General features: G+C 39.2%; 1 protein-coding gene across 4 annotated transcripts in view; it reads right to left on the bottom strand.

Annotated features, from left to right (window-relative positions):
* CHRDL1 (chordin like 1) overlaps positions 1-26660 on the bottom strand; it is a 150023-nt gene that overhangs the window by 9520 nt on the left and 113843 nt on the right. For all 4 annotated transcript variants that reach the window (XM_036017157.1, XM_036017156.1, XM_036017158.1 and 1 more), the window contains exons 7-9: positions 16556-16623; positions 9730-9898; positions 5906-6115 (exon numbers count right to left, since the gene is read on the bottom strand). In XM_036017157.1, coding sequence (XP_035873050.1) covers positions 5906-6115; positions 9730-9898; positions 16556-16623 — 447 coding nt within the window. The remainder of the gene's footprint in view (positions 1-5905; positions 6116-9729; positions 9899-16555; positions 16624-26660) is intronic.

Raw genomic sequence — 26660 nt, 5'->3', positions numbered from 1 at the left:
AGTCAATCAGACTCTTCAATACATTGTCAATTGGAACTTTGAAGATAAGTTATGAAAATAATACACTTTATTATTTTTCTAATTACAAAAATAATACACATTGATAATTTTGAAAATACAGGTAGACAAAAATAAGAAAATAAAATTACCCATAATTCAATCACCTAAATATAGCCACTGTTAACATTCTCCATATACCTTTCCAGTCTTCCTTTTTTTGTCTAAGAGTATTATAAACACTTTATTTTTTAACATACTGTGGGGTAAGTGGAGGCAGTCTTGCTTCCTCACCAAGGTATCTGGGTAACTAAGAGAAGCAGTGTTCCCATTGCCTTGAAGGCACATGATAAGTAGTGTTATCATAGCCTTGAGACTGGGTCCAATAAACTGTTCCCATAACATGAAGAGGGCTTGCATGCACAGAATTATATTATGTTATATAATTTTCTGGCATTTTCCAGCTTTGTTTGCCTCTAGTACTTAAGCAGGTAGGCACTCCCTGCTGGGGGCGAGGATGGGTGCCACCCTGGGGAGCAAGGGCCACAATGTTTGTTACGCAGAGACATGCAGGGGGATGCACAGCTTTCAGCATGCATGGCCTGCCCACCCGTGAATAAAGGCATGCAAGACATCCCAATGGCTCCATGAATATTTTCTGTCTGCATGATACCATGAACCTGCCAGGCCTTGAAGCTCACAACACACACACTAAGTGGGATCATATATACATATTGTTTTGTATATGCCAGGGTCTTCATACTTAGCAAATACATTGCAAACATCTTTCTGTGCCATTAAATCTTGATCTACAATAATTTTTAATGGCTGTGTACTGTGCCACAGTACAGTAAGTTCCTCATAGCTTCCCTGTAGTTTTTTTTTTTTTTTTTTAGTAATCCTCATTGAGCTTCCTTATACCAATTGTTTTGAACTCAATATCTGATAGTTGACTTGCCTCTACTTCATTTAGCACTCTTTCTGAGGATTGGGGGTGGTTTCTTTATCTTCCCATTATTTGTGAAACTTCTTGTTTTCTTCTACTCCTTAAATTGATCTGTTTTGACTCCCTGACTTTGTGGTGTTATCTTCTATGGTAGTGGATCTGTGAGATTCAGTGGTGTAGTCTCCTTGAGCTTCTGAACTTGATGATCTTAGGATGCCTTTTATATAGTTTATGTTAGATCTGTGTATGTAATTGAGTTTTGATTGTTGTTGGGTTGATCTTTTGGTGGGTCCTTCCCTCTAGCTGGTTGACTGAGGGTTACTCTATTCACCATGTCTTGTATGCTGTTGTGCAGGTTCTGCCAGAACTAAACCACAAAGCCCAGGAAAAAGACCCACACCCACAAAAATACCCCGCCACAATCCCACTATCAACAACAAATAAACCCGTATTAAAAAGGGTATAAAGACATTAAGACTATTATAAGAAAGGACAGCAAATATGACATGACCTACTTAAATGATTTTGAGAGGGTAGAGGGAGGAGTACTAATAAGAGTTGGGAGTTGGAGCAATATGAAGAAAGGAAGTAAAATTTACATCATGAATAAAAAAGGGAATGAAGAAGGCAGAATACGCACAGACTTGATGGACAAGAAATGAATGTTAAAAAACTATGCAAGTCTCTCTGGCTGGTGTGGCTCAGTGGACTGAGCACTGGTCTTCAAACCAAGGGGTAACCAGTTTGATTCTCAGTCTAGGGCACATGACTGGGTTGCAGGCCAGGTCCCCAATAGGGGGCGCATGAGAGGCAGCTACACATTGATGTTTCTTTCCCTCTCTCCCTCCCTTCCCTGCTCTCTAAAAATAAATAAAATCTTTTTAAAAAGCTGTATAGGAAAGAAAATATCATAAATAATGGAGAACACCACAGCACATTTCATCTTGGAAGCCTCTAGTATTTACCACTGTTTTTTCTTTCTGGATCCACCTATGCTGATGTCAGATGTTAACCCCGTCTGACCTTAAGCTGTCTGTTTGAGACTTCCAGGGATCTACTGTCTGTGGCTGTCTCCTCCAGTTGTTCATCTAGTCACTCTGCACTCAGCAGTCAGGCTAAGGCACCATAGGGTGGAGCAGAATCCCTCCTGGTGTTGGGGCTATTGTTTTCCCTCAAGCTGCTGCTGCCTGCAGGGGAGAAGTCTACCTGAGCAGGATAGCTGCTGCCATAAGGGGGATGACTCAGAACCAGGATCCCAGCATCTGCTCTCTCAGTTCTCTCCCCAAAGCTTCCATCCCCAGTCTTGCCTCAGGCATCTGTAGCCCACTCTGCCTTCCCCGTTTGCTGGAGCCCAGGGTAAGTGGCTGCAAGTGAAAATTTGTGCATTGGCCCTTTAAATGGCTCTTTGCATCTCCAGCCATCTGTCTCTGGCAGAGGGCAACCCTACTGCTTTTTGCTGCTAGTTGTTATCTATGTATTTTTGGGGCTCTGGTGCTCTAGGCTGGGGATCACAGCTTAGAGTTTAGACCCCATTCTTCCCAGGGGCATCCAACTGGTTGCTTAGTTATCCCTCTGGCGCTGCCCTCTGTGGGTGCCCAGCCAGCATTCTTGAGTCCCCACCACACTCCCTACCATTATGTTGTGCTGAAGCTGATTCTTCTGTCTCTCTGAGGTTATGTCTTATCTCTTGCTATTGTTCAGTTGTTTGTTCTGGGTGACTTCTCCACAACTTAGTTGTAATTCCTGCTTGGTCCTGGGAGGAGGTTAGTGTGACTTCAATTCATTCCTCTGCCATCTTACCCTCCTTCCTCGCAGTACAGACATAACTATTTAACCATCCCCATATTGGTAGACTTTCAAACTGTTTACAATTTTTCAATATTGTAAACAGCCCTGCAGCAAAAATCATTATTTGTATATCTGTATATGTCTCATTACTTTTTAAGATTCGTAGGAGTGAAGTTGCTCAGTCAAATAGAATGGAAAGTGAAGTTTTTGATAAATATTACTGATCTGAGAGGCCAATTGTTTTAAAGGCAATGCCCATTCTGTGTCCTGTTCTCACACCTTTTTGATTCGTGAACTTTAAATCACCTGCATCAATAAAATCCTAAGCACACAATGAAATAGTATTTGGTTTTGCAGTAGTTTAGGTAGCTATTAGTTTAATAAAAAATTATCTTGTTGTTTTACTTATATGACTATAGGCATTAGACCCTTGACCAAAGAGAAAATTGTGTTTGTGGAATTAACCTGATATTAGAAGATTTGAGGATCCAGTGAGATCCCAGATTTGGAAGTCATAATAGGCCATTGTGGCTGGGTGGACCCATGTCCATATCAATATCAGAACGTATTTCCTCCCTAACCCTGATGAGTACATTGCCTCACCAATTTTAATGGCCCAATTCTCTACTCCAGATCAGATAGCTCCTGTCCTTCCTAGCCACACCCTGTCACTGTTTATTCTGGTAGATAAGGGGCACTAGATTAAGAAAGATTTTGTTTGTGCCACTAATAAATGTTTTTAAACTTTAATGTGCAATGGAATCAACTGAGGATTCTTTTTACTGTGCAGATTCTGATGCAGCAGGTCTGGGATATAACCTCAGAGTCTGCATTTCTAACTACCTTTGAGGTGTTGCTGGTCCACAAATCACGTTTTGAGAAGCAAGACCATAAACCACCCTGGAGCTACCTATATCAGGGGTCCCTGAACTTGCCTGAAAATTAGTATCATCTGGGGATCTTTTAAAAATTCCAAAGCGCAGGCCACACCTCATGCCTATTAAATCATGATCTCTGAAGGATGCGACACAGTTCTTTTTAGAAGCTCTCAGCAGGATTCCAAAGTGTAGACAAACTTGAGAACCACTGGCTTACATGAAGATCCTTAAAAATTATACATTGAGCCCTGACTGGTGTGACTCAATTAGTTAGGTGTCATCTTGCAAGGCCAAGGGTCACTGGTTTAATTCCCAGTCTGGGCACATGCCTAGGTTGCTGGTTTGGCCCCCTGTTGTGTGCATATATATGAGAGGCAACCAATAGATATTTCTCTCACATTGATATTTGTCTCCCTCTCTTTCTCCATCCCTTCTCCTGTCTCTAAAAATAAGGAAAAATATTTTTAAAAGAGAAAAAACACATATTGAATAAAGTTATTGTTGCCTGCTACTCATGAGGAATTGCCTAAATTGAAGGAATAAATAATTTAGCTTTCTGTGTACATTTCAAAATGTTTGTTTTTTCAACTATGTTTACAAAAATGCTTTGCATTTGACATAATAAATGATAAATTCTTGTCCTTGGAAGTAATTAATTCATTCACTCTTGGAATGTTGAAGCTAGAGGGACCCTAATAAATAGTCTATTCTAACCCTCTCATTTTGCAGAGAAGAAAACTGAGGCTCATAGAGGTGGAGTGACTTGTTCTAGATCACACAGGAAACCAGTAGCAGAATCAGGGCTAGAATACTTGATTACCAATCCTATACTCTGTCAACCCCATTACTATAAACTATAATTTTATCTATCCCATGTATTAAAACCACTATTAAAGAATTAATTTGTCATTTGTTATCAGTTTATATTTTCTACTGGCCTGGAATTATAGGCCTTGGTTTTATTATCTATTTATGTGCCTTGGTAAGTCACTACTTATACACCCCTGTTTTCTTATCTATAACAGAGAAATAATAATGTCATGATAGGATTTTGGTCTTGGAAGGGGGCTTGGAGGTCAACTGTTCCAAACTTTTCATTGTAAAGACGAGGGTGATGATGCCCAGAGCAGATCTGGAACATTTCCAAAGTCACACAGCAACTTAGATTAGGACCGGAACCCACTCTCCTTCCATTATACCTCACTTATCTCTCATCTTATCTCAAAAAGGTATTTGGATGTCATTGTGCTTTGATGAGGTAAATAGTAATGTAAATAAAAGCTACTACTGTTCTTCCTAATCAGTATCATAACATAATTTCTCTATTTTTTTAAATTTATGTTCATTGTATTTTTTCCATTACCACATAGTCCCCCTTATACCCCTTCCTCCCAGCAATCACCACACTGTTCTCCATGTTCATGAGTCCTTTTTTATTTTTGCTCAATACTTCCACTACAAACCCTCCCCTCCAGCTGTCATCCTGCTCTTCATCTGTGAGTCTATGCTCATTTTGCTTATTGATGCAGATTTTTTATTAGATTCCACATATGAGTGAAATCATATGCTATTTATCTTTCTCTGACTGGCTTATTTCACTCAGCATAATATTTTCCAGGACCATCCATGCTGCCACAAAAAGGTAAAAATTTCTTTTTTTTTATGGTTGAGTAGTATTCCATTGTATAAATATCCCATTTGATAAGGGGTTAATATCCAAAATTTATAAAGAAATTATAAAACTGAGCACAAAAAATCCAATTAAAAAGTGGGCAGAGGAGCTGAATAGATACTTCTGCTAAGAGGACATACAGATGGCCAATAGACATATGAAAAGATGCTAAATGTCACTAATAATGAGAAAAATGCAAATTAAAACCACAATGAGATATCACCTCACACTTGTCAGAATGGCTACCATCAATAAATCAACAACAAGTACTGGCAAGGATGTGGAGAAAGGGGAACCTTTTTACACTTTCTACTATTTATAAAACCAAGACTTAAGTTTGGCATTTAGGGCTACATGGTGTCAAAGGCATGGCTGACAAAAAAAATCCACAGTGTAATTCTTAGTAGTCCATTTCTTCCAAAGAGGATAGAATGAAGTTCATTATTAGTAGAACTGATAGTTCTACTAGTAGAACTGTTCTATTAGTAGAACAGTTCTTATTAGTAGAACTGTTACCATTACAGTGATGTGGCATATTTATTACATTTCTGATGTTCACAGAACATTGAGAATGACTATGTGGGGATCTCAGTCAACCAAAGGCAGGGCTTACAACCAACACACCTTTTGCCTTTTTACCTGGACACACCTTGCAGCACTTTCCATCTATTTTTTGAGGGTACTTGCAGGGGTATTGGTTGGGGCAGTGGATTTTCTTACATTCTTGTTTGGTGACATTACAAGTACACAGTACACACTCCACAATACCAAAAGCCCGGAGGTTAGGGTGCCAGGATTCGCCATGAGAATAGGTCTTTCCATTGGAAACACACACTGAAAGAGAACACAATACCAGAAAATAAAGGCTAGGGAGCAAAAATGGGCCCCTGTGCTCAGAATCCAAACCATGAACTCTTTAAGACACCAAGCATCCTTTGTTCTTTACATGGCCATAGAGATACATTTACAGGGCAGCCTCTTCTTTTTGGGGGCAGAATAAAGAAGCAGGGATTTCATTTTTTAAGTTATATTTTATCAGTTATGCTATTACAGTTCTGATTTTTCCACTTTTGCTCCCCTCTACCCAATACCCCCCACTCCCTCAGGCAATCCCCTTACCATTGTTCATGTCCATGGGTCAAGCCTCTTCTAACTAAAAATATAGCATGTGTCTTTTCTACTATTGGCAAGTATTCAGGTTCTTCAGCAGTAGCCTCTGGATGCTCACAAGTACCAGGCAGTCAATAAATAAATATTTTGTAAAGTTCAGGAGTGAGTGAAAGCAAAGTTGTATCTGTCCTGGGTATCTGATAAGGAAGTGCTAGTGGAATGTAGTTTGAATAGCTATAGTTCATACAGGATATGGACCAAGTAGATGTTCTTCTTGGCATGTAAATTTCCCAGAGAGATTTACCACCCAGGGAGACTAGATGCAAAACTACTAATCTTCCCAAAGGACCAATTTTTTTCCCAGATCCTGAAGCAAATCCATTCAGAATATCAAAAGCTTTGAAAGTTTCATCCACGAACACAGATGGGTATGGAGCTTAATGGTGCTGGCCTGGGAAGAAAGGTGCTAAGACAAGATTGAGAAAGAACCACAGGTAAGTGGTGAAAGGTAGTCTTTTTTTTTTTGCCTCTAATCTTCAGGGAGCATCCTGTGTCCCCCCACCTTATAGTAGCTACAGAGATTTGGCTGAAGTCAATCACTGTCTGTCCTAGAGATATCCTTTGGTGGTTTCACATTTGTTTAGTGGGAAGTGAAGTCAATGACTCCATGTTTTCTGAGGAGCCTTACAAGAGCAAGCATCTGGGCTGCAAGCTGAGGGGCCTATGAAGGGAAGGGGTCACAGGAACATCCTTTAATGCAATCCAACCAAAACATATCCAGCTCCTACAGTAAGGCATGGATCTAGGATTCAGGATGAAAACTGCATAGGGCTGTAAATAGGAAGGTCTGAGAATGAGTTGTCTCACATTTTGAAAGTGCTGACACATTTTGGAGATTTCAAGCCATAACTGGGGCTGGGTGTGTTTCTTATTCTTACCATCACATCATCATTCCCAGGGAGACCTGTCAGGCATCCCAATCAACGACATCTCCAGGGTGGGTTGTATCACTTAAGGTGGGGCTAGGGTGGGAGAAATTTCCCCATTTGGGGCGTTTCTAGGAATTAACTGATTTGGCTGTAAGACAGTGGCCTCAGAAGGATGAATCATTGGGCTATTTCTTTCTCACCAAGTCCACTGGGTCACATTAAGAAATATGGATGTATTGGCTGACTTTTCCTGTACTTTGCAAGAGCTGCTAGAATACTAGACACTCTAATAGGTCAATCTGTGTAAAGATTTCCAAGTACTTAAGAATCTAAATCAGAGAAGCTCCCAACCTTATAGTAAGAGAGAATAGGGACTTGATGTCTAAACTGTGAGGCTCAGGGATGTGGATGAAATCACATGACAAGACAGAAAAGATGTGTTGTTCTCTCTCCTGCCCTGACCTCTTTTCTCTCCCCCTCAGACACTGACACTCCCTTCTAGACAATGCAATCAAGTGGGTACATTGTCTGCTTCAAGAAAATTTAGACTGGACTCAAGTTCAGAATGGTAGAGTCCTGTTGCTTCTCCTCTTTGACTCTACCAAGGGACCCAGTACATTGTATCTGAGAAGAGAATACAGTTAGCAGGAGAGCTAAAAAAGAAAAAGAGGTGCTGGCAGCTATACAATTCCCAATGGTATATAGCTAGGATACCTCTCCCCTAAACATTTGGACTAAAGAAACAATCTAGACTGGATGAGAGCCTACACTCTGAAGTTCAATAGGGTGAAGTTAATTCTCTCAAGGGAAATGCAGCCTTCTTCCCACCAACAAATTCTCAAGATGATTTTAAATGCATCCATATGCAGCATTGCAAGTTGGGGGTGGGGACAAGTGATTATCTAGTGAACTACAGTAGAAAGGTTAGGAAAGAACTGCTTTGACCAAATCAATTCTGGGCAATGAATAAATGTGAACCAGCTGGGGCTTTTGTAGGACATGGAGAAAATCAAGGGATGAGCCTCTGCCCTGAAAGTGAAGAGGCCTGTAGGAATTACAGGATTTAGAATTTTCAAAGTCCATTTCCCCATACATTTTTCAAGGCTTCGAAATATTTTCAGAGCAAATGGGATCTACTAGAGGCAATTTAGTATTGAAAATCAAACTGCATCTTTACCTTACTCCTCCTCATCATCATTTCATAAATTCGTATCAGAATGCCTTGCAATTTACAACTATTAAATTTCAAATCAAACCCTGATTGATAGTAAATATTTCCAGTTCATCTTATATATCACCATTTTAATTGAGATTTTTTATTTTGAAGGTTCTTTTTAAGCCTATTAGCTTCAAAAATAATTTAATTTTTTTCTGTAATATGAAATTTATATCTAACTAGTAACAGATGTGATCAACTAGCTTTCGCTTGACTAACTTTGTTGAGATAGTAGGAGTTCTTTGTAACAGATTGTTTTTCAACTCCTGTTATTAAATCATTTGATTTAATAATTTATTACTTTTAACGCATTTAGAGAACTGCCTTTGATTTGTTCTTCCTTTAAAGGAAACAAAACATGTTTATGGTTTCATAAAAAGGAACTAGCTGAGCTCTTGCTCTGAAGAGCTGGTTGATACAATGACTAAAAAGGTCAAATGTTTTATTGAATTTCCCCTCTCCCCACTTCCACTACTGGGGATGTGCAAGCAGGAGAACTCTGTGCAGGAAGGAATGGGCTTTGGTTGTGTGTGGGTGCCTGCTCTAGCCAGCTGGCTGGCTAAGTGGGATGCATGTCATTGTGAACCTGATCAGTCCTCTGGTCCTGAGCCAAGAAGTTTCTGGATTTTTCTCACTGGATTTCTCATTCCTAAAGACAATTTCCTCATATGAAGTAGAATTTCTGAGCCTGGGGCCTGTGAAATGTATCTTTTACAAGACTCCCAGGAGACTATGGTGCACTGAGGTGAGAGACTTGTTATTTCTAAGGTATGGATAAGAGCTCCAAAAGCATTTGGCACTGAGTACCTTTGAATATTGGGTCTCCTACTGGAAAATGAACAACCTCTCATTCTTGTAAAGATCCAATGAACTTTCCCAAACAAAATTCAACCCCCAGGGGCCACTGAGAAAATGCTGGAGGCTGCATTAGTTGCATTTCTTACCTTTTGCTCTAAATAAGGGCAGATACACCTGAAATATTAGATACGCTCTTTGAACTGTATTTAGGGAAATCCTAAGTGTTCTATGGAGTCACTTGTACATACTCAATTTGTAGGCTTGATAGTGAGTGACTCACATGTGAATGTATTATATGCATGAGAGAAAGGGTCCTTTCCCAGCTTGAGCCCTCCAAACACCAGAGCTGCTGATGCCCTGATGTAGATGTGGTAAAAAAGGAACATGACCCTTACCTTGTCCATGTTTATGCTTGTTATTGATGACAATCTGCACAATGGTGCCTGAGGCTTGCTGGGAATCCATAAGAGCTCCCCGGTGACTTCTGGTCCCAGGAAAGTGGGGAAGACCTGCAGTCTGTCGGCTTGGCAGAGGATCATCGTGAGAGCGGTGGTAGGAATGTCTCTAAAATGACAAAGACAAATTCAGTTGCCCAAGTCCACCAGTGAAAACGCAGAAATGGCCTTGCATACATTAGAAGGCATTTAATTTTTTAGTGATAACATCTGATCTAAGCTGCACATCCACCCACACCAGTAGAGAAATAGGGATGTAAAGTAAAGCAGCACTGGCAACATACTGAGATGTTTCCCTCTTTTTATAGAAGACTGGACTAGATTCACCTACAAACTTCTGAGGGAACAAAGAGCCAGAAAGGGTAAAGTGTCCTTCCTGCTCCTAGGACTCTCACATGTGAGTTTAAGAGTTAAGGTAGCAGTCTGCAACACAAGGCAGGATATGACAGAAGCCACAAGATAAATATAAAATACTGTGCAGGTTAGAATAAGAAAGAAGCTTATCTTTGGGGATGCTTTGTGAGCTAGGCCATGAAGCATGAATAGACTTTTGGGGGACATAGTGGGTGAGGAGTATTCCAGGCAGAGGTTTCCAAGTTGAGAAGGTGCAGCACAGAAAATAGAGTCCATAAAAGGTAACAGTTGAAGGATAATATTCCAAAAGTTGGTTGGCACCAGATCAGGAAGGACTTTAAATGACAGACTAAGGGGTGAGGCCTTGGTGCGCAACAGAGCTGAGAATGTGGAAGCCTCTGAGGGATGTTTCTAAAGCAGAGTGATAATCAAAACTGTGATTCCAAGCACTGAACCTTGAGAATGCATTGGGTGAATTGGATAGGAGGAAGAGATGGAGTCAAGTGCAGTTCAGATAAATGTACTGAGATTCAACATAGGTAATGGCATGAGATCATACATCAGTGCACAGAGACTGTAGACATTTCATAGATACAAAACTGACAGCACATGCCAGTACTAGAATTCAGCTGTGCAGAGGTGAGGACTTTGTTTTGTTCACTGCTGTATCTCCTGTGCCTAAAATAGTGTCTAGCATCTAGAAGGTGCTTAGAAAAAACTTGTTGAATTAATGAAATCTGTGGTCCCTAATAAAAGCTTAGAGTCTTGTATCACAAATAATCCAGTCATTGTTGTTTCAGCAAGGGGTAAAGGCACATGATGAGCCCACTATTCTGCTACTGACCTCTGTTCCTGGAGCTGAGGTAGAGTGAGGACAGAGGAGGACAGAATAAATGAAGAACAGAACTTAAGGTTTAAAGTCAAGTAACATTGTATTTTAGAGACAAGTATTAGGGGTAAAGGAGGGAAGACACATGTAAAAATTATTTGCAGGCAATTGAAAAAGATCCTTATATTTAGTGATAGAAATGGCAGGGAACATTGAGAAGATAGTTATGGGGTCCAGTAATCCCAACATAAAATATTTAATATACTTATGTTCCACAGACATGCATATTGCAAATTTAACTTTGGGAATTATTATTACTCTCTTGGGGTGGGCTCTGGTGTAAGAAGAGGGGGAGCTGATGGGAGCTGGAGTAAGAGAAAGAGAACATTATTCCCTTATGTAAGAAGATCCCACCCTGGTACATTGCTATAAAAATGCACAAAAATAAGAAATTGCATCCATTTATTATCATGCACACAGACAACACTCTCAGTGCAAATATTTTTCATACCAGTATAGCTCATATGTCTTTTTATAACATAATCACTCACATTTCACAAAGACCATTACAGATTGTTTTGTCTTTTTGGGAGTTTGGCATCATTTTGCCAAAGAAACACAGAGAGGTCCATTTGGACTGTGTGTGTCCTACCGATGCTAAAAGGGGGGAGTTTGACAGGACTAGAATTTGAGAGGGAAGGTTGCTGACCCAGGATAATCAGCAAACACAGGAAGTTCTCTGTTCATGTAGGTGAGCGCAAGATGAAAAACTGTTCTTTGGTGCCAGAAACTCAGACCCTGGACATATGATAAGGGTAGAAAAGTGATTCAAGACAAAACAAAAGTCAAAACACTCAGGAATTTTGTTCAGAGACCTGGCAGCCCCCAGAACCTCATCTCATGTTAAGTCTTTTGTTTTACAGACAGAGAAACTGAGGAGAGGGGTTTTATTCAGGGTGACAATGAAGATTTGAGGTTTTGTAGCTGGCAGAAATAAGTGGAAGCAAGTAGCTGGTAGTGAGAAGAAACAGAGAGGAAGAAATAAACGAGGGAAAGAGGAGAGGGTGGGAGTGATGATGTCTGGTCAAGCTAGGTGGTCCACAAATATTTGGCTAAAAGCTGCTGTGAAGAAAAGGTCTTTTCAATATGGAAGTCTGCTACAGTGTTCATAAACACATGTCAACGGTTTCCACTTTGGCTGCACACAGAATCACCTGGGGAAATGTAAAAACATTTCTGCCTGAGTCCCATTCCCAGGGAGTTGATGGAATTGATTGGGGGTAAGATCTGGACATCAGGACTTTTATATACCCTCAGGGGACTCTACTTTAAAGCCAAGGCTGAAAATCACAGACATAAAAAATCTTCTGTTTTAGGCTGGTATTGGGAGTGGTAATGTATGATTTTGATTAGAAGTAATGAGACTTCTGGCCAAGATGGAGGCATAGGTAGATATACTTTACCTGCTCACACAGCCAAAACAGGGACAGCAACAAATTTAAAAACAAAATGCAACCAGAACTGCCAGAAAATCGAACTGTATAGAAGTCTGACAACCAAGGAATTAAAGAAGAAACATTTGTCCAGGCCGGTAGGAACGGTGGAGATGTGCATCCAGGGTGGAGAGAACTTGCAACAAGGCAGTGGCTGGAGGACCATGTGATCCCACATTTACATGCAGATAAACTGGGAGTAATGATGGGGTGGGTGGTGAGAGAGATGGCACAACCCAGGGTTCCAGAGTAGGGAAGTAAAGCCTCAAAAACTGACTGGAAAAACTTGTGAAGGTTAAGGCAGCAGGAGAAACTCCCAGCCTTACAGGAGAGTTCATTGGAGAGAACCACAGAGTCTTAGAATGTACACAAACCCACCCACCCAGGAATCAGCACCAGAAGGGCCCAATTTGCTTGTGGGTAGCAGAGGAAGTGACTGAAAGCCAGCAGAGAGCTGAGCAAGTGGCATCGGTCCCTCTTGGACCCTCCCTGACATATAGCACCACAACGCAGCTACATGGGTTGCCCTGCCCTGACGAGTACCTAAGGTTCCATTCCTTTACCATGTAACAGGCATGGACACAAAAAAATATGGCTCAAATGAAAGAATAGGTCAAAGCTCCACACAAAAAAAATACAGCTAAGTGATGAAGAGATAGCCAACCTATCAGATGCACAGTTCATAACACTGGTAATTGGGATGCTCACAGAAATGGTTGAGTATGGTTGCAAAATAGAGTAAGTAGTGAAGGCTATAAAAAGTGAAATAAAGTAAAATGTATAGGGAACCAACAGTGAATAGAAGGAAACTGGGACTCAGATCAACAGTTTAGAGCAGAAGGAGGAAATAAACAACATCCAACCAGAACAGAATGAAGAAATAAGAATTCAAAAGAGTGAGGAGAGGTTTAGGAACCTCTGGGACAACTTTTAATGTTCCAGTATCCAAATCATAGGGGTGCCAGAGGAGAAGAGGAAAAGCAAGAAATTAAAAACTTATTTGGAAACATAATGAAGGAGAAATTCCCCAATTTGGCAAAGGAAATAGACATTCAGGAAGTCCAGGAAGCTCAGAGAGTCCCAAAGAAGTTGGACCCAAGGAGGAACACACCAAGGCACATCATAATTACATTACCCAAGATTAAAATTAAGACAATCCGCCCTGGCAGGCGTAGCTCAGTGGATTGAGCGTGGGCTGGGAACCAAAGTGTCCCAGGTTCGATTCCCAGCCAGGGTACATTCCTGGGTTGCAGGCCATAACCCCCAGCAACTGCACATTGATGTCTCTCTCTCCTTCTCTCTCTCTCTCTCTCTCCCTCCCTCCCTTCCTTCTCTAAAAATAAATAAATAAAATCTTAAAAAAAAAGAATGATTAAAAAAAAAAGAAATCTAAAAAAAAAAAAAAAAGAGAATCCTAGAAGCAGCAAGAGAGAAGGAGACAGTAACCTACAAAGGAGTTCCCATCAGACTGTCAGCTGATTTCTCAAAAGAGACCTTACAGGCAAGAAGGGGCTGGAAAGAAGTATTCCAAGTCATTAAAGACAAGGACCTACATCCAAGATTGCTCTATCCGGCAAAGCTTTCATTTAGCATTAATAAATAAAGTGCTGATAAAGTGCTTCTCAGATAAGGCCAAGTTAAAGGAGTTCATCATCACCAAGCCCTTCTTTTATGAAATGTTAAAGGGACTTATCTAAGAAAAGAAGATTGGAAAAAAAAAAAACATGTATAGTAAAAGGACAGCAAACTCACAATTATTAACAACCACACCTAAAGCAAAACCAAAAGAAACTAAGCAAACAACTAGAACAGGAATAGAACCACAGAAATGGAGGGTTAGCAACAGGGGAGTGGGAGGAGGAGAGAGGGGAAAAGGTATGGAGAATAAGTAGCATAGATGGTAGGTAGAAAATAGGGGGAGGGCAAGAATAGTACGGGAAATGTAGAAGCTAAAGAACTTATGACATATGGACATGAACTAAAGAGGGGGAATGTGGGTGAGAGAGGGTGTGCAGGGTGGAGGGGAATGAAGGGAGGGGTAATGGGACAACTGTAATAGCATAATCAATTATATTAAAAAAAGTCATCTGATTGACAGCCACTAATTTACCCAATGTCAACTTTCTACTACAAATACAAATTGGGGCTGAGAAAAAGAGGAAATCACAACACAACACAGAAAAGGGAGGCTGTGGATGTTGGCCAGCTGGGGGCATGCAAGTCACAAGGGGCATGTGATGGCTGGCATACATGGCCTCAGCAGCACTGTTATGTTTGTATTGGTCATTTTATTGTCTCCTATCAACACCTTCCTCACACCCTCATTATATGTCTGCTGTATGATTTCCTAGACTCTTGCCTTTTGTCCAATGCATGTTGAGAACTAATTCCTGGCATTTTAGAAAATTCTTTAAATGTTATTTATTAAAAATTAATTTATACTCGTCATATAGTTTGATGTCAGGTAGGTGGAGTGGTAGGGGGAAACTGGAGACAACTTAATTGAACAACAATAAAAAGAACAAAAACAAAGTGAACATAAAAATTAGTTTATACTCATTGTTAAATATCAAATGATACAAAAGACATAAAGCAAAAACTCAGAGTTGACCTGTCCTTGTGCCCAATTCTCCACCCCTTCCGAGATTACCACTCTAAGATGTTGGTAAGTGACTTTCCAGATCTTTTCATATACATTTACACACACACAATTTTTATGTAAGGATATGATAGTATAAATTGTGTCTCATACCTCATTTTGCTTCCTTAATATATCTTTGATATCCCTCCACTTTACTGTATTTCTATTGCATTATTTAAAAAAATATTTTATTTATTTAATTTTAGACAGAGGGGAAGGGAGGGAGAAAGGGAGAGAAATGTCAATGTGTGTTTACCTCTCAAGCACCCCCTACTGGGGAACCTGGCCCACAGTCCAGGCATCTGCCCTGGACTGGGAATCGAACCAGCAACCCTTTGGTTCACAGGCTGGTGCTCAATCTACTGAGACACACCAGCCAGAGCTCTACTTCATTCTTTTTAACGCCTGCAGAGGGCCCATAGATAAAGTGTTTCACCATGCTTCTATTGACAGACACTTAGGTTGTCTATTTGTTTGCTCTTATGAAAGTAATGCTGCATTAAATGCCCCTGTACAGTTTTTTTTTGTACAATGTTGTGATGAATATCCATTTATGTGCAATGAATGCCTTTGTACACATTGTGCATATTTGTAAGTCCTTTATTATGATAAGTTCTTTGAACTGGAACAAATCCTGTCAAGATTTTAAGAAGTCTTGAGTGTTGCTGTATTTAAACATATATATATATATATATATATTTGAGAGAGAGGTTCTACTTTTTCAATGGCTTCAAAATACAAAGGAACAAGAGATGCTATTGCTATACATAGAGAGATGCCTACTCATAAAGTTTATTCTGAGATTAGCACCAAGAATAAAAATGAGATGTTGTGGGATGAGGAAGGAGAATCTAGCTTGCTACCTTTCCTCTCTTCCAGGGTTATGAGTGAGAGTCTAAGGCTTGGGGAGGGTTTATGTGGCATGTCCAAAGTACCTTTGCCAAAAGGATGGGCAGGCCTACTTGACAATCCACAGAACCACTTCACTGTTTTGGATAGGTGTAGTGACCTGATTGCCTTACAGAAGACAAACATTTGGCAAGTCATCAGGAAAGGGAACCAACGTCTGATCTAGATGAAGGGTTCCCAAGGGCTGGGGCTCCAATTTCTCTTCCCGCCTCCCCTGCCCTCCCCTGCCCTCCCCTCCCCTCCCCTCTCCTCCCCTCCCCTCTCCTCCCCTCCCCTCCCCTCCCTTCCCTTCCCCTCCCCTCCCTTCTCCTCTCTTTTCCTTTCTTTCTTCTCTCTCTCCCCTGCTGTGGTTACCAATTATACAGTATACTTAAATGGTTAGAGGTTGGTGATGATGCCATTTAAATTTTCAAGGAAAGGCAAGAAAAATAGTGTTAGAAATAGGCCCTTTTATGGAGCTGCTGGGAGAGTAGCCATGGAGAGAGGAAAGTTTGACCTGATGCTGTGGAGTGTTGAATTATTTGAGCTATTCACACTTACTGCTTCTCTGTTGGCAGGTTGCCGGAAGATATCACCATCAGAATGTTCCCACGACAATTCTCCATCCCCTATTTATTAAAAAGAAATAAAAAAGAATCATGCATACATAAAAGGGGAAAATATCACCCCTGTAACCCAGTAATATTTTGGTTCTATGATCCCAAAGTTCTCTAGATATTTTAACTATTCTTCAAAAATCAACACTGGTGTCACCCCAAAAAGTCAATAAAAAGGAAAAAATGAAAAAATTAAAAAACTCCCATTTTTTAAAAAAAAAGCAACACTAAAGGATGTGCCTCATTTGTCAAAACAACTCTGAAGAAAGTTACCACTTTATAAAGCAGACCATCAACCAACATTGCTCATAATTTGGAAAATAAAAGGGAAAATAATCACTTTCCACTTTAATATAACCATCATTGTCACTTTTGCTTATCTTATTCCAGTGACAGTTAAATATTTTGCAGGTCATATTTAACTTGAGTTTAAACTACCCTTAACAAATGAGAGCTCTGAATATTTGGTCTGTCATGATTTGTTAAATTCACCATTGTGTCTCTGTGAAGTTATGATATAATCTGAAAGTTAAGGTAAAGCTTGCTAAGGTTGGAGTGTTTTACATAACCAATATCTAAGATAGCCTTCTCTATTTTTTTTTTTGGCCTGAGACACCTTTCTTTGAACAGATAATCCCTATAATTACTGTCTTCCAGAGTAACTGTCTTTAGGAGGACCACAGCCTGGAAAGCTGCAAACATACAGCAGATATAGATACTCCTCAGGTGATTAAAGATAAAAAACTACCTGACTGGCGTAGCTCAGTGGATTGAGCGTGGGCTACGAACCAAAGTATCGCAGGTTTGATTCCTAGCCAGGGCACATGACAGGGTTGCAGGCCATGGCCCCCAGCAACCGCACATTCATGTTTCTTTCTTTCTCTCTTTCTCCCTCCCTTCCCTCTCTAAGAATAAATAAATAAATCTTAAAAAAAAAAGCCCATGGCTGGTGTAGCTCAGTGGATTGAGCACGGGATGCGAACCAAACTGTCACAGGTTCGATTCCCAGTCAGGGTACATGCCTGGGTTACAGGCCATGGCCCCTAGCAACTGCACATTGATGTTTCTCTCTCTCTCTCTCTCTCTCTCTCTCTCTCTCTCTCTCTTTCTCCTTCCCTTCCCTCTCTAAAAATAAATAAATAAAATCTTTAAAAAAACCCTAGAAGATAATTCCCAAGAATATTACCTTTGTTATGTATGATCAAGCAAGCAGATGGGAATAACTTGGTTTTAGAAATGTTTGCATCACTCTAAGTGAGTACTATTTGTGTGCATGTGTGTGTGTGTGTGTGTGTATAGAAATAGAGATACTGATAAACAGATATAGATTTACCTACATATCTAGATGGGGATAAACCCAATATCAATCCAACTATATATTTTATGGGATAACAAGAAATACAAAAGAATATATCATTAATAATTTCCTATCTTAATTTACCTCCCAAGGGTTCAAAACTTAAATCTAAATAGTAATATGTCAGTGGTTCAAACATATGGTAGTACTCTTAAGGAAAATTATGTAGTGTTATTGGCTTTTAAGGCTTGAAAAACACCTCAAAATTAGTTTGATAGCAATATTATAATCAGTCAGTGACATTAACAGATTACAACTTTAACTTTTTGTGATTCAGAGATCATCTTATGGAAAAAATTAAGAATTTTGAAGATTTAACTATGGTTGCCATGTTAACCTTCCTAAAATTATCACTTTGACTGTATAATTGTAACACTCCTGATCTAAACCATTAGTGGGTTCTCATCCAAGATGCTCTATAATTAGCTGCAACCTCATCTTTGTTGAGCACTTACTTCCCACCCAGCTTATCTCGGCTATATTACAATGGCAACTCTCTGACCTTGCTCTTTATTGAACATGTGTCTCCCATTCTTGCTTCCATGCTTTTGCTCATGTTATTCTTTTTCTGAAATTTTCTTCTCACCTCACAAACCCCATTGCTCCCCTATGCCTATAAAAAGCATTAAGTTTTTCTTTCTCTACAAAGTTTTCTTCAAGCATTCTTACATATTTCCCATTGCCTAAAGGATTTAACATATTATAGCCTGAGAGATGCATAGGAGTTCAAGTATAATTTTGTCCAGCTGCTACATTTAACAGATGGAGAAACCAAGGCTCAGAGAAGGGGAGTATCAGCCATTCACAGTCACATAATGAGTTCATGAAAGTTAACACCAAACTCCCAGATTCCCTGGCTTTCAAATAAATGTGTACCTTACATAAGGGCTGGGTTTATTATTTGTGTTATTTATGTCTGTTCACCATCATCTATAACAATGCCTGACACATAGTTTTCACTCAATAGATGCTTGTCAAATGATGGAATTGGAAGGTATTCTCTGACCACTTATCTAAAATTTCAAACCCCTCTGATATGTCTTATCTCCCTTATTTGTTTTTTCTTCTTAGCACATAAATTATCCTATATTCTCTATATTTTATTGTCTGCTTTTCCCCATAAGAATTACCCTATGATATTAGGCTTGAAATGAGAACAAGAATTTCTGCCTATCATGTTCACTAATATGATAGCAGTACCTACAACAGTGCTGGGCATGTAGTTAGTACTCATTAAATATTTCTTGAATGAATAAATACTAAAACGTTCTACAATACCTTCTGCTGTCAAATGTTTCTTGAGCCTGGTTAGTCTCCATAAATTGACTATAAGTGCCTTGAAACCAGAGACCATGTCTTAGATCCTCCTCTGTACTGCGTAGATCAGTAGTACTTCAGGTATGGTGTCTGGACAAGCAGCACCAACATTACCTGGGAAATTGTTAGAAGTGCAAAATTTTGGAACCCACCCCCAACCTACAAAGTAAGAATCTTTGGGGTGGGGGTTAGTGATGTAGGTTTTAACTGTATAATTGACAAGCACTCCTGAGGACAGTGATGCATTCATGGATTTGAGAATAACTTGGATGAACAATTAGCATTTTCTTAGGAACCTGTCAGGTACTCAGTATATTTACTAAATTGAACCACTGTCACAAATATAGAATTAACTACTTGGCCAATAGTATACTCACCTCTTCCTGGTTATTCCACATCTGAGTAAAGATGATAGACGAAGACTACATGCAAGCTATATGGAAACCCTGAGTGACCCTGTAACAGTGATGATTTCACCTTTGTTTATGTCTTGAAAATAATGCCCAAAGTTACTAGACACGCATTGAAAGCTTCTTTGGTAAAGAGCCTCATAAGAAGGCAGAAGGAGGGTACAAATGAGACTGGGCCCTTGCACTTAACATATTAATAACCTGTTTGGAGGTGACGGCAAATCAATATAGAAAACAGCCTAAAACATACACATAGAGTAACAAATGGATATACAAATGGAAAGTACATGCTTAGGAGATATTGAATAGATGAAATGAGCATTCATATGCAATCATGAAAAGTTTACCTAAATAATTTTTAAGACATTGATGTAGACAGAGGTATCTCAACCTAAAGAAATGACAGCAAGCAAGGTGTGGCTGGAATAGAAACCTCTGATGCAAAACAAGAGAAATGGGGCTGGTGGAAGGAGAAACAGGGAAAGGAAGGGTGAAACAGAGGGAGAGAGAAGGAGGGAGGGTGGCAGGAAGAAGGTTGTTGAGGTATATATGGGTGGTCAATTATTGCTGCATGAACTTCAAAAACAGGCTGAAGAATCACATTTGATCTTGTTACCAATTTTATTATTATTACTTTAAAATTATTTTATTGTTATTCAATTACACGTGTCTGCATTTTCTCCCAAAAAACCCTGCCCCACCTAAGCCAAACTCACCTCCCTTCCTTGCTTCCACCCTCCCTCTTGGTTTTGTTCAAGTGTTCTTTGTATTAGTTCCTAAAAATGCTTCCCCCAAATGTCCCACCCTCCCTCCCCTCTGCATATTGTTGGATTGTTCTTACTTTCAATATCTGGGTATATTTTCTTTGCTTTTTTCTTTTGTTGATTATATTACAGTTAAAGGTGGATCATATGCTATTTGTCCTTCACTGCCTGGCTTACTTCACTTAGCATAAGGCTCTCCAGTTCCATCCATGCTGTCGCAAAGGGTAGGAACTCCTTTCTCTCTGCTGTGTATTATTCCATTTGGGTAAATGTACCACAGTTTTCTAATCCACTCATTTACTGATGGGCACTGAGATTGCAGCCAGCACTTGGCTATTATAAATTGTGCTGCTATGAACATTGGGGTGTATATGTTCGTTTGGATTAGAGTTTTAGGAATCTTGGCATATAGTACGAACAGTTGAAATTCTGGGTCAAAAGGCAATTTCAATTTTAGTTTCCTGAGGAAATTTCATACTGTTTTCCCCAGTGGCTGTACCAGTCTACACTCCCACCAACAGTGCACTAGAGTTCCCTTTTCTCCACAACCTCTCCAACACTTGTTTGTTGATTTGTTTATGATGGCCATTCTGACTGGTGTGAAGTGGTATCTCATTACGGTTTTACTTTGCATCTCTCTGATGGCTAGTGATGCTGAGCATCTTTTCATATGTCTCTGGGCCCTCTGTATGTCCTCCTTGGAGAAGTGTCTATTCAAGTATTTTGCCCATTTTTAAATTGGGTTGTTTGTCTTCCTGGAATGGAGTCATGTGAGTTCTTTACATATTTTAATGATCAAGACCTTGTCTGAGGTGTTATTGGCAAATATGTTTTCCTATACTGTTGGTTCTCTTTTCATTTTAATGCTGTTTTCTTTATCCATTCAGGAGCTTTCTAATTTGATGAGATCCCATTTGATTAATCTTTCCTGTATGTCCCTTGCTGGAGGGGACATATAAGTGAAGATGTTGCTGAGTGGACTGTCTGAAATTTTCCTGTCAATGTTTTTCTCTAGGACTTTTACAGTGTCACAACTTATATTTAAGTTTTTTATCCACCTTGAATTTATTTTCGTGTATGGTGTAAGTTGGTGATCGAGTTTTCTTTTTTTTTTTTTTTTTTTTTTGCATGTATCTCCCAACACCATTTGTTGAAGAGGCTATTTTTATTCCATTTTATGCTTCTTCCCCCTTCGTCAAATATTAATTGACCATAGAGACTTGGGTTTATTTCTGGGCTCTCTGTTCTGTTCCAGTGGTCTATGTGTCTGTTCTTATGCCAGTACCAGGGTGTTTTGATTAAGTGGCCTTGTAATACAGTTTGATATCAGGTATTGTGATCCCTCCTTCTTTGTTCTTCTTTCTCAAAATTCCCGCATCTCTTCAGGGTCATTTATGATTGCATATAAACTTCTGAAATGTTCATTCTATACCTGTGAAATATATCATTGGTACTTTAATAGGCATTTCATTGAATCTGAAAATCGCTTTGGGTAGTACAGACATTTTAAGGATGTTAATTCTTCCAATCCATTAACATGGTACATGATTCCATTTGTTAATGTCGTCCTCAATTTCTTTATTCAGTGTTGTATAGTTTTCTGAGTACAGGTCTTTTACTTCCTTGGTTAGGTTTATTCCTAGGTACTTTATTTTTCTTGTTGCTATAACAAATGGAATTTTTTCCCCTGATTTCTGTTTTCTGATATTTCATTGTTGGTGTACAAAAATGCCTTTGATTTCTGAATATTGACTTTGTATCCCACTGTTTTAACAAACTCATTTATTAGTTTGAATAGTTTTTTGGTGGACTATATGGGATTTTCTATGTACACTATCATGTCATGTGCAAACGATGACAGTTTTGCTTCCTAATTCCTATCTGGATGCCTTTTATTTATTTTTCTTCTCTGATTGCTGTGGCTAGGACTTCCAATACTATGTTGAATGTGGTGAAAATGGGCATCTTTGTCTTTTTCCTGGTCTTAGTGGTAAAGCTCTAAGTTTTTTCCCATTGAGTATGATGTTGGCTATAGGACTCTAGTATATGGCCTTTATTAGGTTGAGGAATGCTCCCTCTATTCCCACTTTCCTGAGTATTTTTTTTTTATCATAAATGAGTGCTGTACATTATCAAATTTTTTTTCTGCATCTATGGATATGCTCATGTTATTCTTTTCTTTTGTTTTGTTTATGTGCGGTATTATGTTTATTGATTTGGGAATATTGTACCATCCTTGCATCCCTGGGATGAATCCCACTTGATCATGGTGTATGGTCTTTTTAATGTATTGCTGGATGTGGTTTGCCAATATTTTGTTGTGGATTTTAACATCTGTGTTCATCAGCTCTGTTGACCTGAAGTTTTCTTTCTTTGTTATGTCTTTATCTGGTATTGGGATTAAGATGATGCTGGCTTCATAAAAAGACTTTGGAAGTCTTCCATCTTCTTGAAATTTTTGGAATAATCTGTGAAGGATGGGGCTTAGCTCTTCCTTAAATGCTTTGGAAAATTCTCCTGTGACACTGTCTGGTCCGGGGCTTTTGTGTGTTGGAAACTTTTGATTACTGCTTCAATTTCATCTCCTGTTATTGGTCTGTTCAGGCTTTTTGCTTCTTCTTTCAGTTTTGGAAGATTATATTTTTCTAGAAATGTGTCCATTTCACGTAGGTTTTCCAGTTTCTTGGCATATGGTTCTTCATAATAATTTCTTACAATCCTTTGTATTTCTGTGGTGTCAGTTGTAATCTCTCCTCTTTCATTTCCGATTGTGTTTAGTTGGGTTCTGTCTCTTTTTCTTGATGAGCCTGCTTAAAGGCTTGTCAATTTTGTTTATCTTTTCAAAGAACCAGCTTCTGGATTCATTGATCCTAAGAATTGAGCTTTTAGTCCCTATGTCACTTAATTTTGCTCTCATCATGGTTATTTCCTTTCTTCTACTTCCTCTGGGCTGTCTTTGTTTTTGTTCCTCCAGTTTATGTAGGCACAGGGTTAGGTTGTTTGTTTGAAATGTTTCTATGTTTTTTAGGTAGGCCTGCATCACTATGAACCTCCTTCTCAGGACTGCCTTTGCTGTGTCACATTAGTTTTGGATTGTTGTGAGTTCATTTTCATTTGTTTCCAGAAACTTTTTGATTTCTTCCCTAATTTCTTTCTTAACCTGTTCATTGTTTAATAGCATGCTATTTAATCTCCATGATTTTGAGTGTTTGTTTTTTTTTTCCCCTTGGGGTTGGTTTCTAGTTTCATTCCCTGTGGTCAGAGAAAATGCTTGGTATGGTTCCAAATTTCTTGAATTTGTTGAGACTTGTTTTGTTTCCTGTCATGTGGTATGTCTTTGAAAATGTTCCATGTACATTTGAAAGCAATGTATATTTTGCTTCTTTGGGATAAAAGATTCTGTACATTTCAGTTAAATCCATTTCATCTAGGGCATTGTTCAATGCCATAATACCTTTGTTGATATTTTGTGTGGAGGATCTGTCCATTTTTGACAGTGAAGTGCTAAAATCTCTTATTATACTTGTGTTGGTGTCAATATCTTTCTTGAAGTCCTCCAAGATTTTCTTTATGTATTTGGGTACTCCTATATTGGGTGCATATACATTTACAATGTTTATGTCTTCTTGATGGATTCTTCCCTTGAGTATTATGATGTGACCTTCTGGTTCTCCTTTTACAGCTTTTTTTGAAATCTATTTTGTCTGATATGAAGACTGCTACCCCAGCTTTTTTTTCCTGTCCATTTGCTTGGAATATTTGTTTAAAGCCCTTCAATTTCAGTCTTTGTAGGTCTTTTGTTCTGAAGTGGGTCTCTTGTAGGAAGCATATGTGTGGGTCATGTTTTCTTATCCATTCAGGTGTTCTCTGTCTTTTGACTGGGACATTTAATCCATTAATGTTTAACGTTATTATTGATAGTTACTTATTCATTGCCATTTTTTGTACCTGTGTTCCTCTCTCTCTCACCATTTTTCTTCCTGTTCTTAAAGGAGACCCTTTAGCATCTCTTGCAGAGCTGGTTTGGAGGAGGTATATTCTTTGAGGCTTTTTTGTCTGGGAAGCTCCTTATTTGTCTTTCCATTTTAAGTAAGAGCCTTGCTGGATAAAGTAGTCTTGGTTGCAGGCCTCTGGTTTTCATTACTTGGAATAGTTCTTGCCATTCCCTTCTGGCTTGGAGCACTTCCTTTGAGAACTCAGCTGGTAGCCTTATCAGGGCTCCCTTGTATGTTATTTCCTGTTTCTCCCTTGCTGCCTTTAAGGTTCTCTATTTGTCTTGGAATTTTGCCATTTTAATTATGATGTGTGTTGATGTGGGCCTTTTTGGGTTCCTCTTGATTGAGACTCTCTGTGTTTCCCGGATTTGTGTGACTGTTTCTCTCACCAAATGAGGGAAATTCTCCATGATTACTTTTTCAAACAGGTTTTCTTTTTTCTTTTTTCTTTTTTTATTTTTTATTTTAATCATTGTTCAAGTACAGTTTTCTCCCCCTTACTCCCATTTCAGCCCACCCACCCAATCCTCCCCCCTTCCCCCCATTACTCCCCACCCCTAGTTTTTGTCCATGTGTCCTCCAAATTTGTTCCTGTAATCCCTACCCATTCCCCCTGAAATTCCCTCTTCTCTCCCCTCTGGCCATTGTCAGACTATCCCCTATTTCAGTGTCTTTGGTTATATTTTGCTAGTTTTTGTTTTGTTTTGTTTTGTTTTGTTTTGTTTTATTGTTTAGATTCCTGTTAAAGGTGGTATCATGTGGTATTTGTCTTTCACTGCCTGGCTTGTTTCACTTAGCATAATGCTTTCCAGCTCCATCCATGCTGTTGCAAAGGGTATGAGCTCCTTCTTTCTTTCTGCTGCATAGAATTCCATTGTGTAAATGTACCATAGGTTTTTGATCCATTCATTTACTGATGGGCATCTAGGTTGCTTCCAGCACCTAGCTATTGTAAATTGTGCTGCTATGAACATCGGGGTGCAAAGGTTCTTTTGTATTGGTGTTTTAGTGTTCTTAGGATAGAGTCCCAGCAATGGAATTGCTGGGTCAAAAGGCAGATCCATTTTTAGTTTTCTGAGGAAGTTCCAAACTGCTTTCCATAGTGGTTGTACCAGTCTGCAGTCCCACCAACAGTGCACTAGGGACCCCCTTTCTCCACATCCTCTCCAACACTTGTTGTTTGTTGCTTTGTTTAGGATGGCCATTCTGACTGGTGTGAAGTGGTATCTCATTGTGGTTTTAATCTGCATCTCTCTGATGGCTAGCGATATTGAGCATCGCTTCATGTGTCTTTGGATTTTCTGTATGTCCTCCTTGGAGAAGTGACTGTTCAAGTCCTTTGCCCATTTTTTAATTGGGTTACTTGTCTTCTTAAAGTGGAGTCATGTAAGTTCTTTATATATTTTGGAGATTAAACCCTTGTCTGAGGGTATCATTGGCAAATATATTTTCCCATACAGTTGGTTCTCTTTTTATCTTGATACTGTTTTCCTTGGCTGTGCAAAAGCTTTTAATTTTGATGAGGTCCATTTGTTTATTCTTTCCTTTATGTCCCTTGCTCTAGGAGACAAGTCAGTAAAAAAGTTTCTGCGTGAAATATCTGAGATTTTCCTACCTACATTCTCTTCTAGGACTTTAATGGTTTCACACTTTATATTTAAGTCTTTTATCCACCTTGAATCTATTTTTGTATAAGGTGTAAGTTGGTGCTCGAGTTTCATTTTTTTGCACGTAGCTCTCCAGTTCTCCCAACACCATTTGTTGAAGAGGCTATTTTTATTCCATTTTATGTTACTGCTTCCTTTGTCAAATATTAATTGACCGTAGAGCCTTGGGTTTATTTCTGGGCTCTCTGTTCTGTTCCATTGGTCTATGTGCATGTTTTTATGCCAGTACCAGGCTGTGTTGATTACAGTGGCCTTGTAGTATAGTTTAGTGTCACGTATTGTGATTCCTCCTACTTTACTCTTCTTTCTCAAAATTGCAGCAGCTATTCGGGGTCGTTTATGGTTCCATATAAATTGTTGAAGTTTTTGTTCTATGTCTGTGAAATATGCCATTGTTACTTTAATAGGTATTGCATTGAATGTGTAAATTGCTTTTGGTAGTATGGACATTTTGATGATATTAATTCTTCCAATCCATGAACACGGTATATGTTTCCATTTGTTTGTGTCTTAATTTCTCTCCTCAGTGTTATGTAGTT

The sequence above is a fragment of the Phyllostomus discolor genome, chromosome X (genome assembly GCF_004126475.2).
Source record: "Phyllostomus discolor isolate MPI-MPIP mPhyDis1 chromosome X, mPhyDis1.pri.v3, whole genome shotgun sequence".
Lineage (NCBI taxonomy): Eukaryota > Metazoa > Chordata > Mammalia > Chiroptera > Phyllostomidae > Phyllostomus > Phyllostomus discolor.
This window is presented reverse-complemented; position numbering and strand designations above follow the sequence as displayed.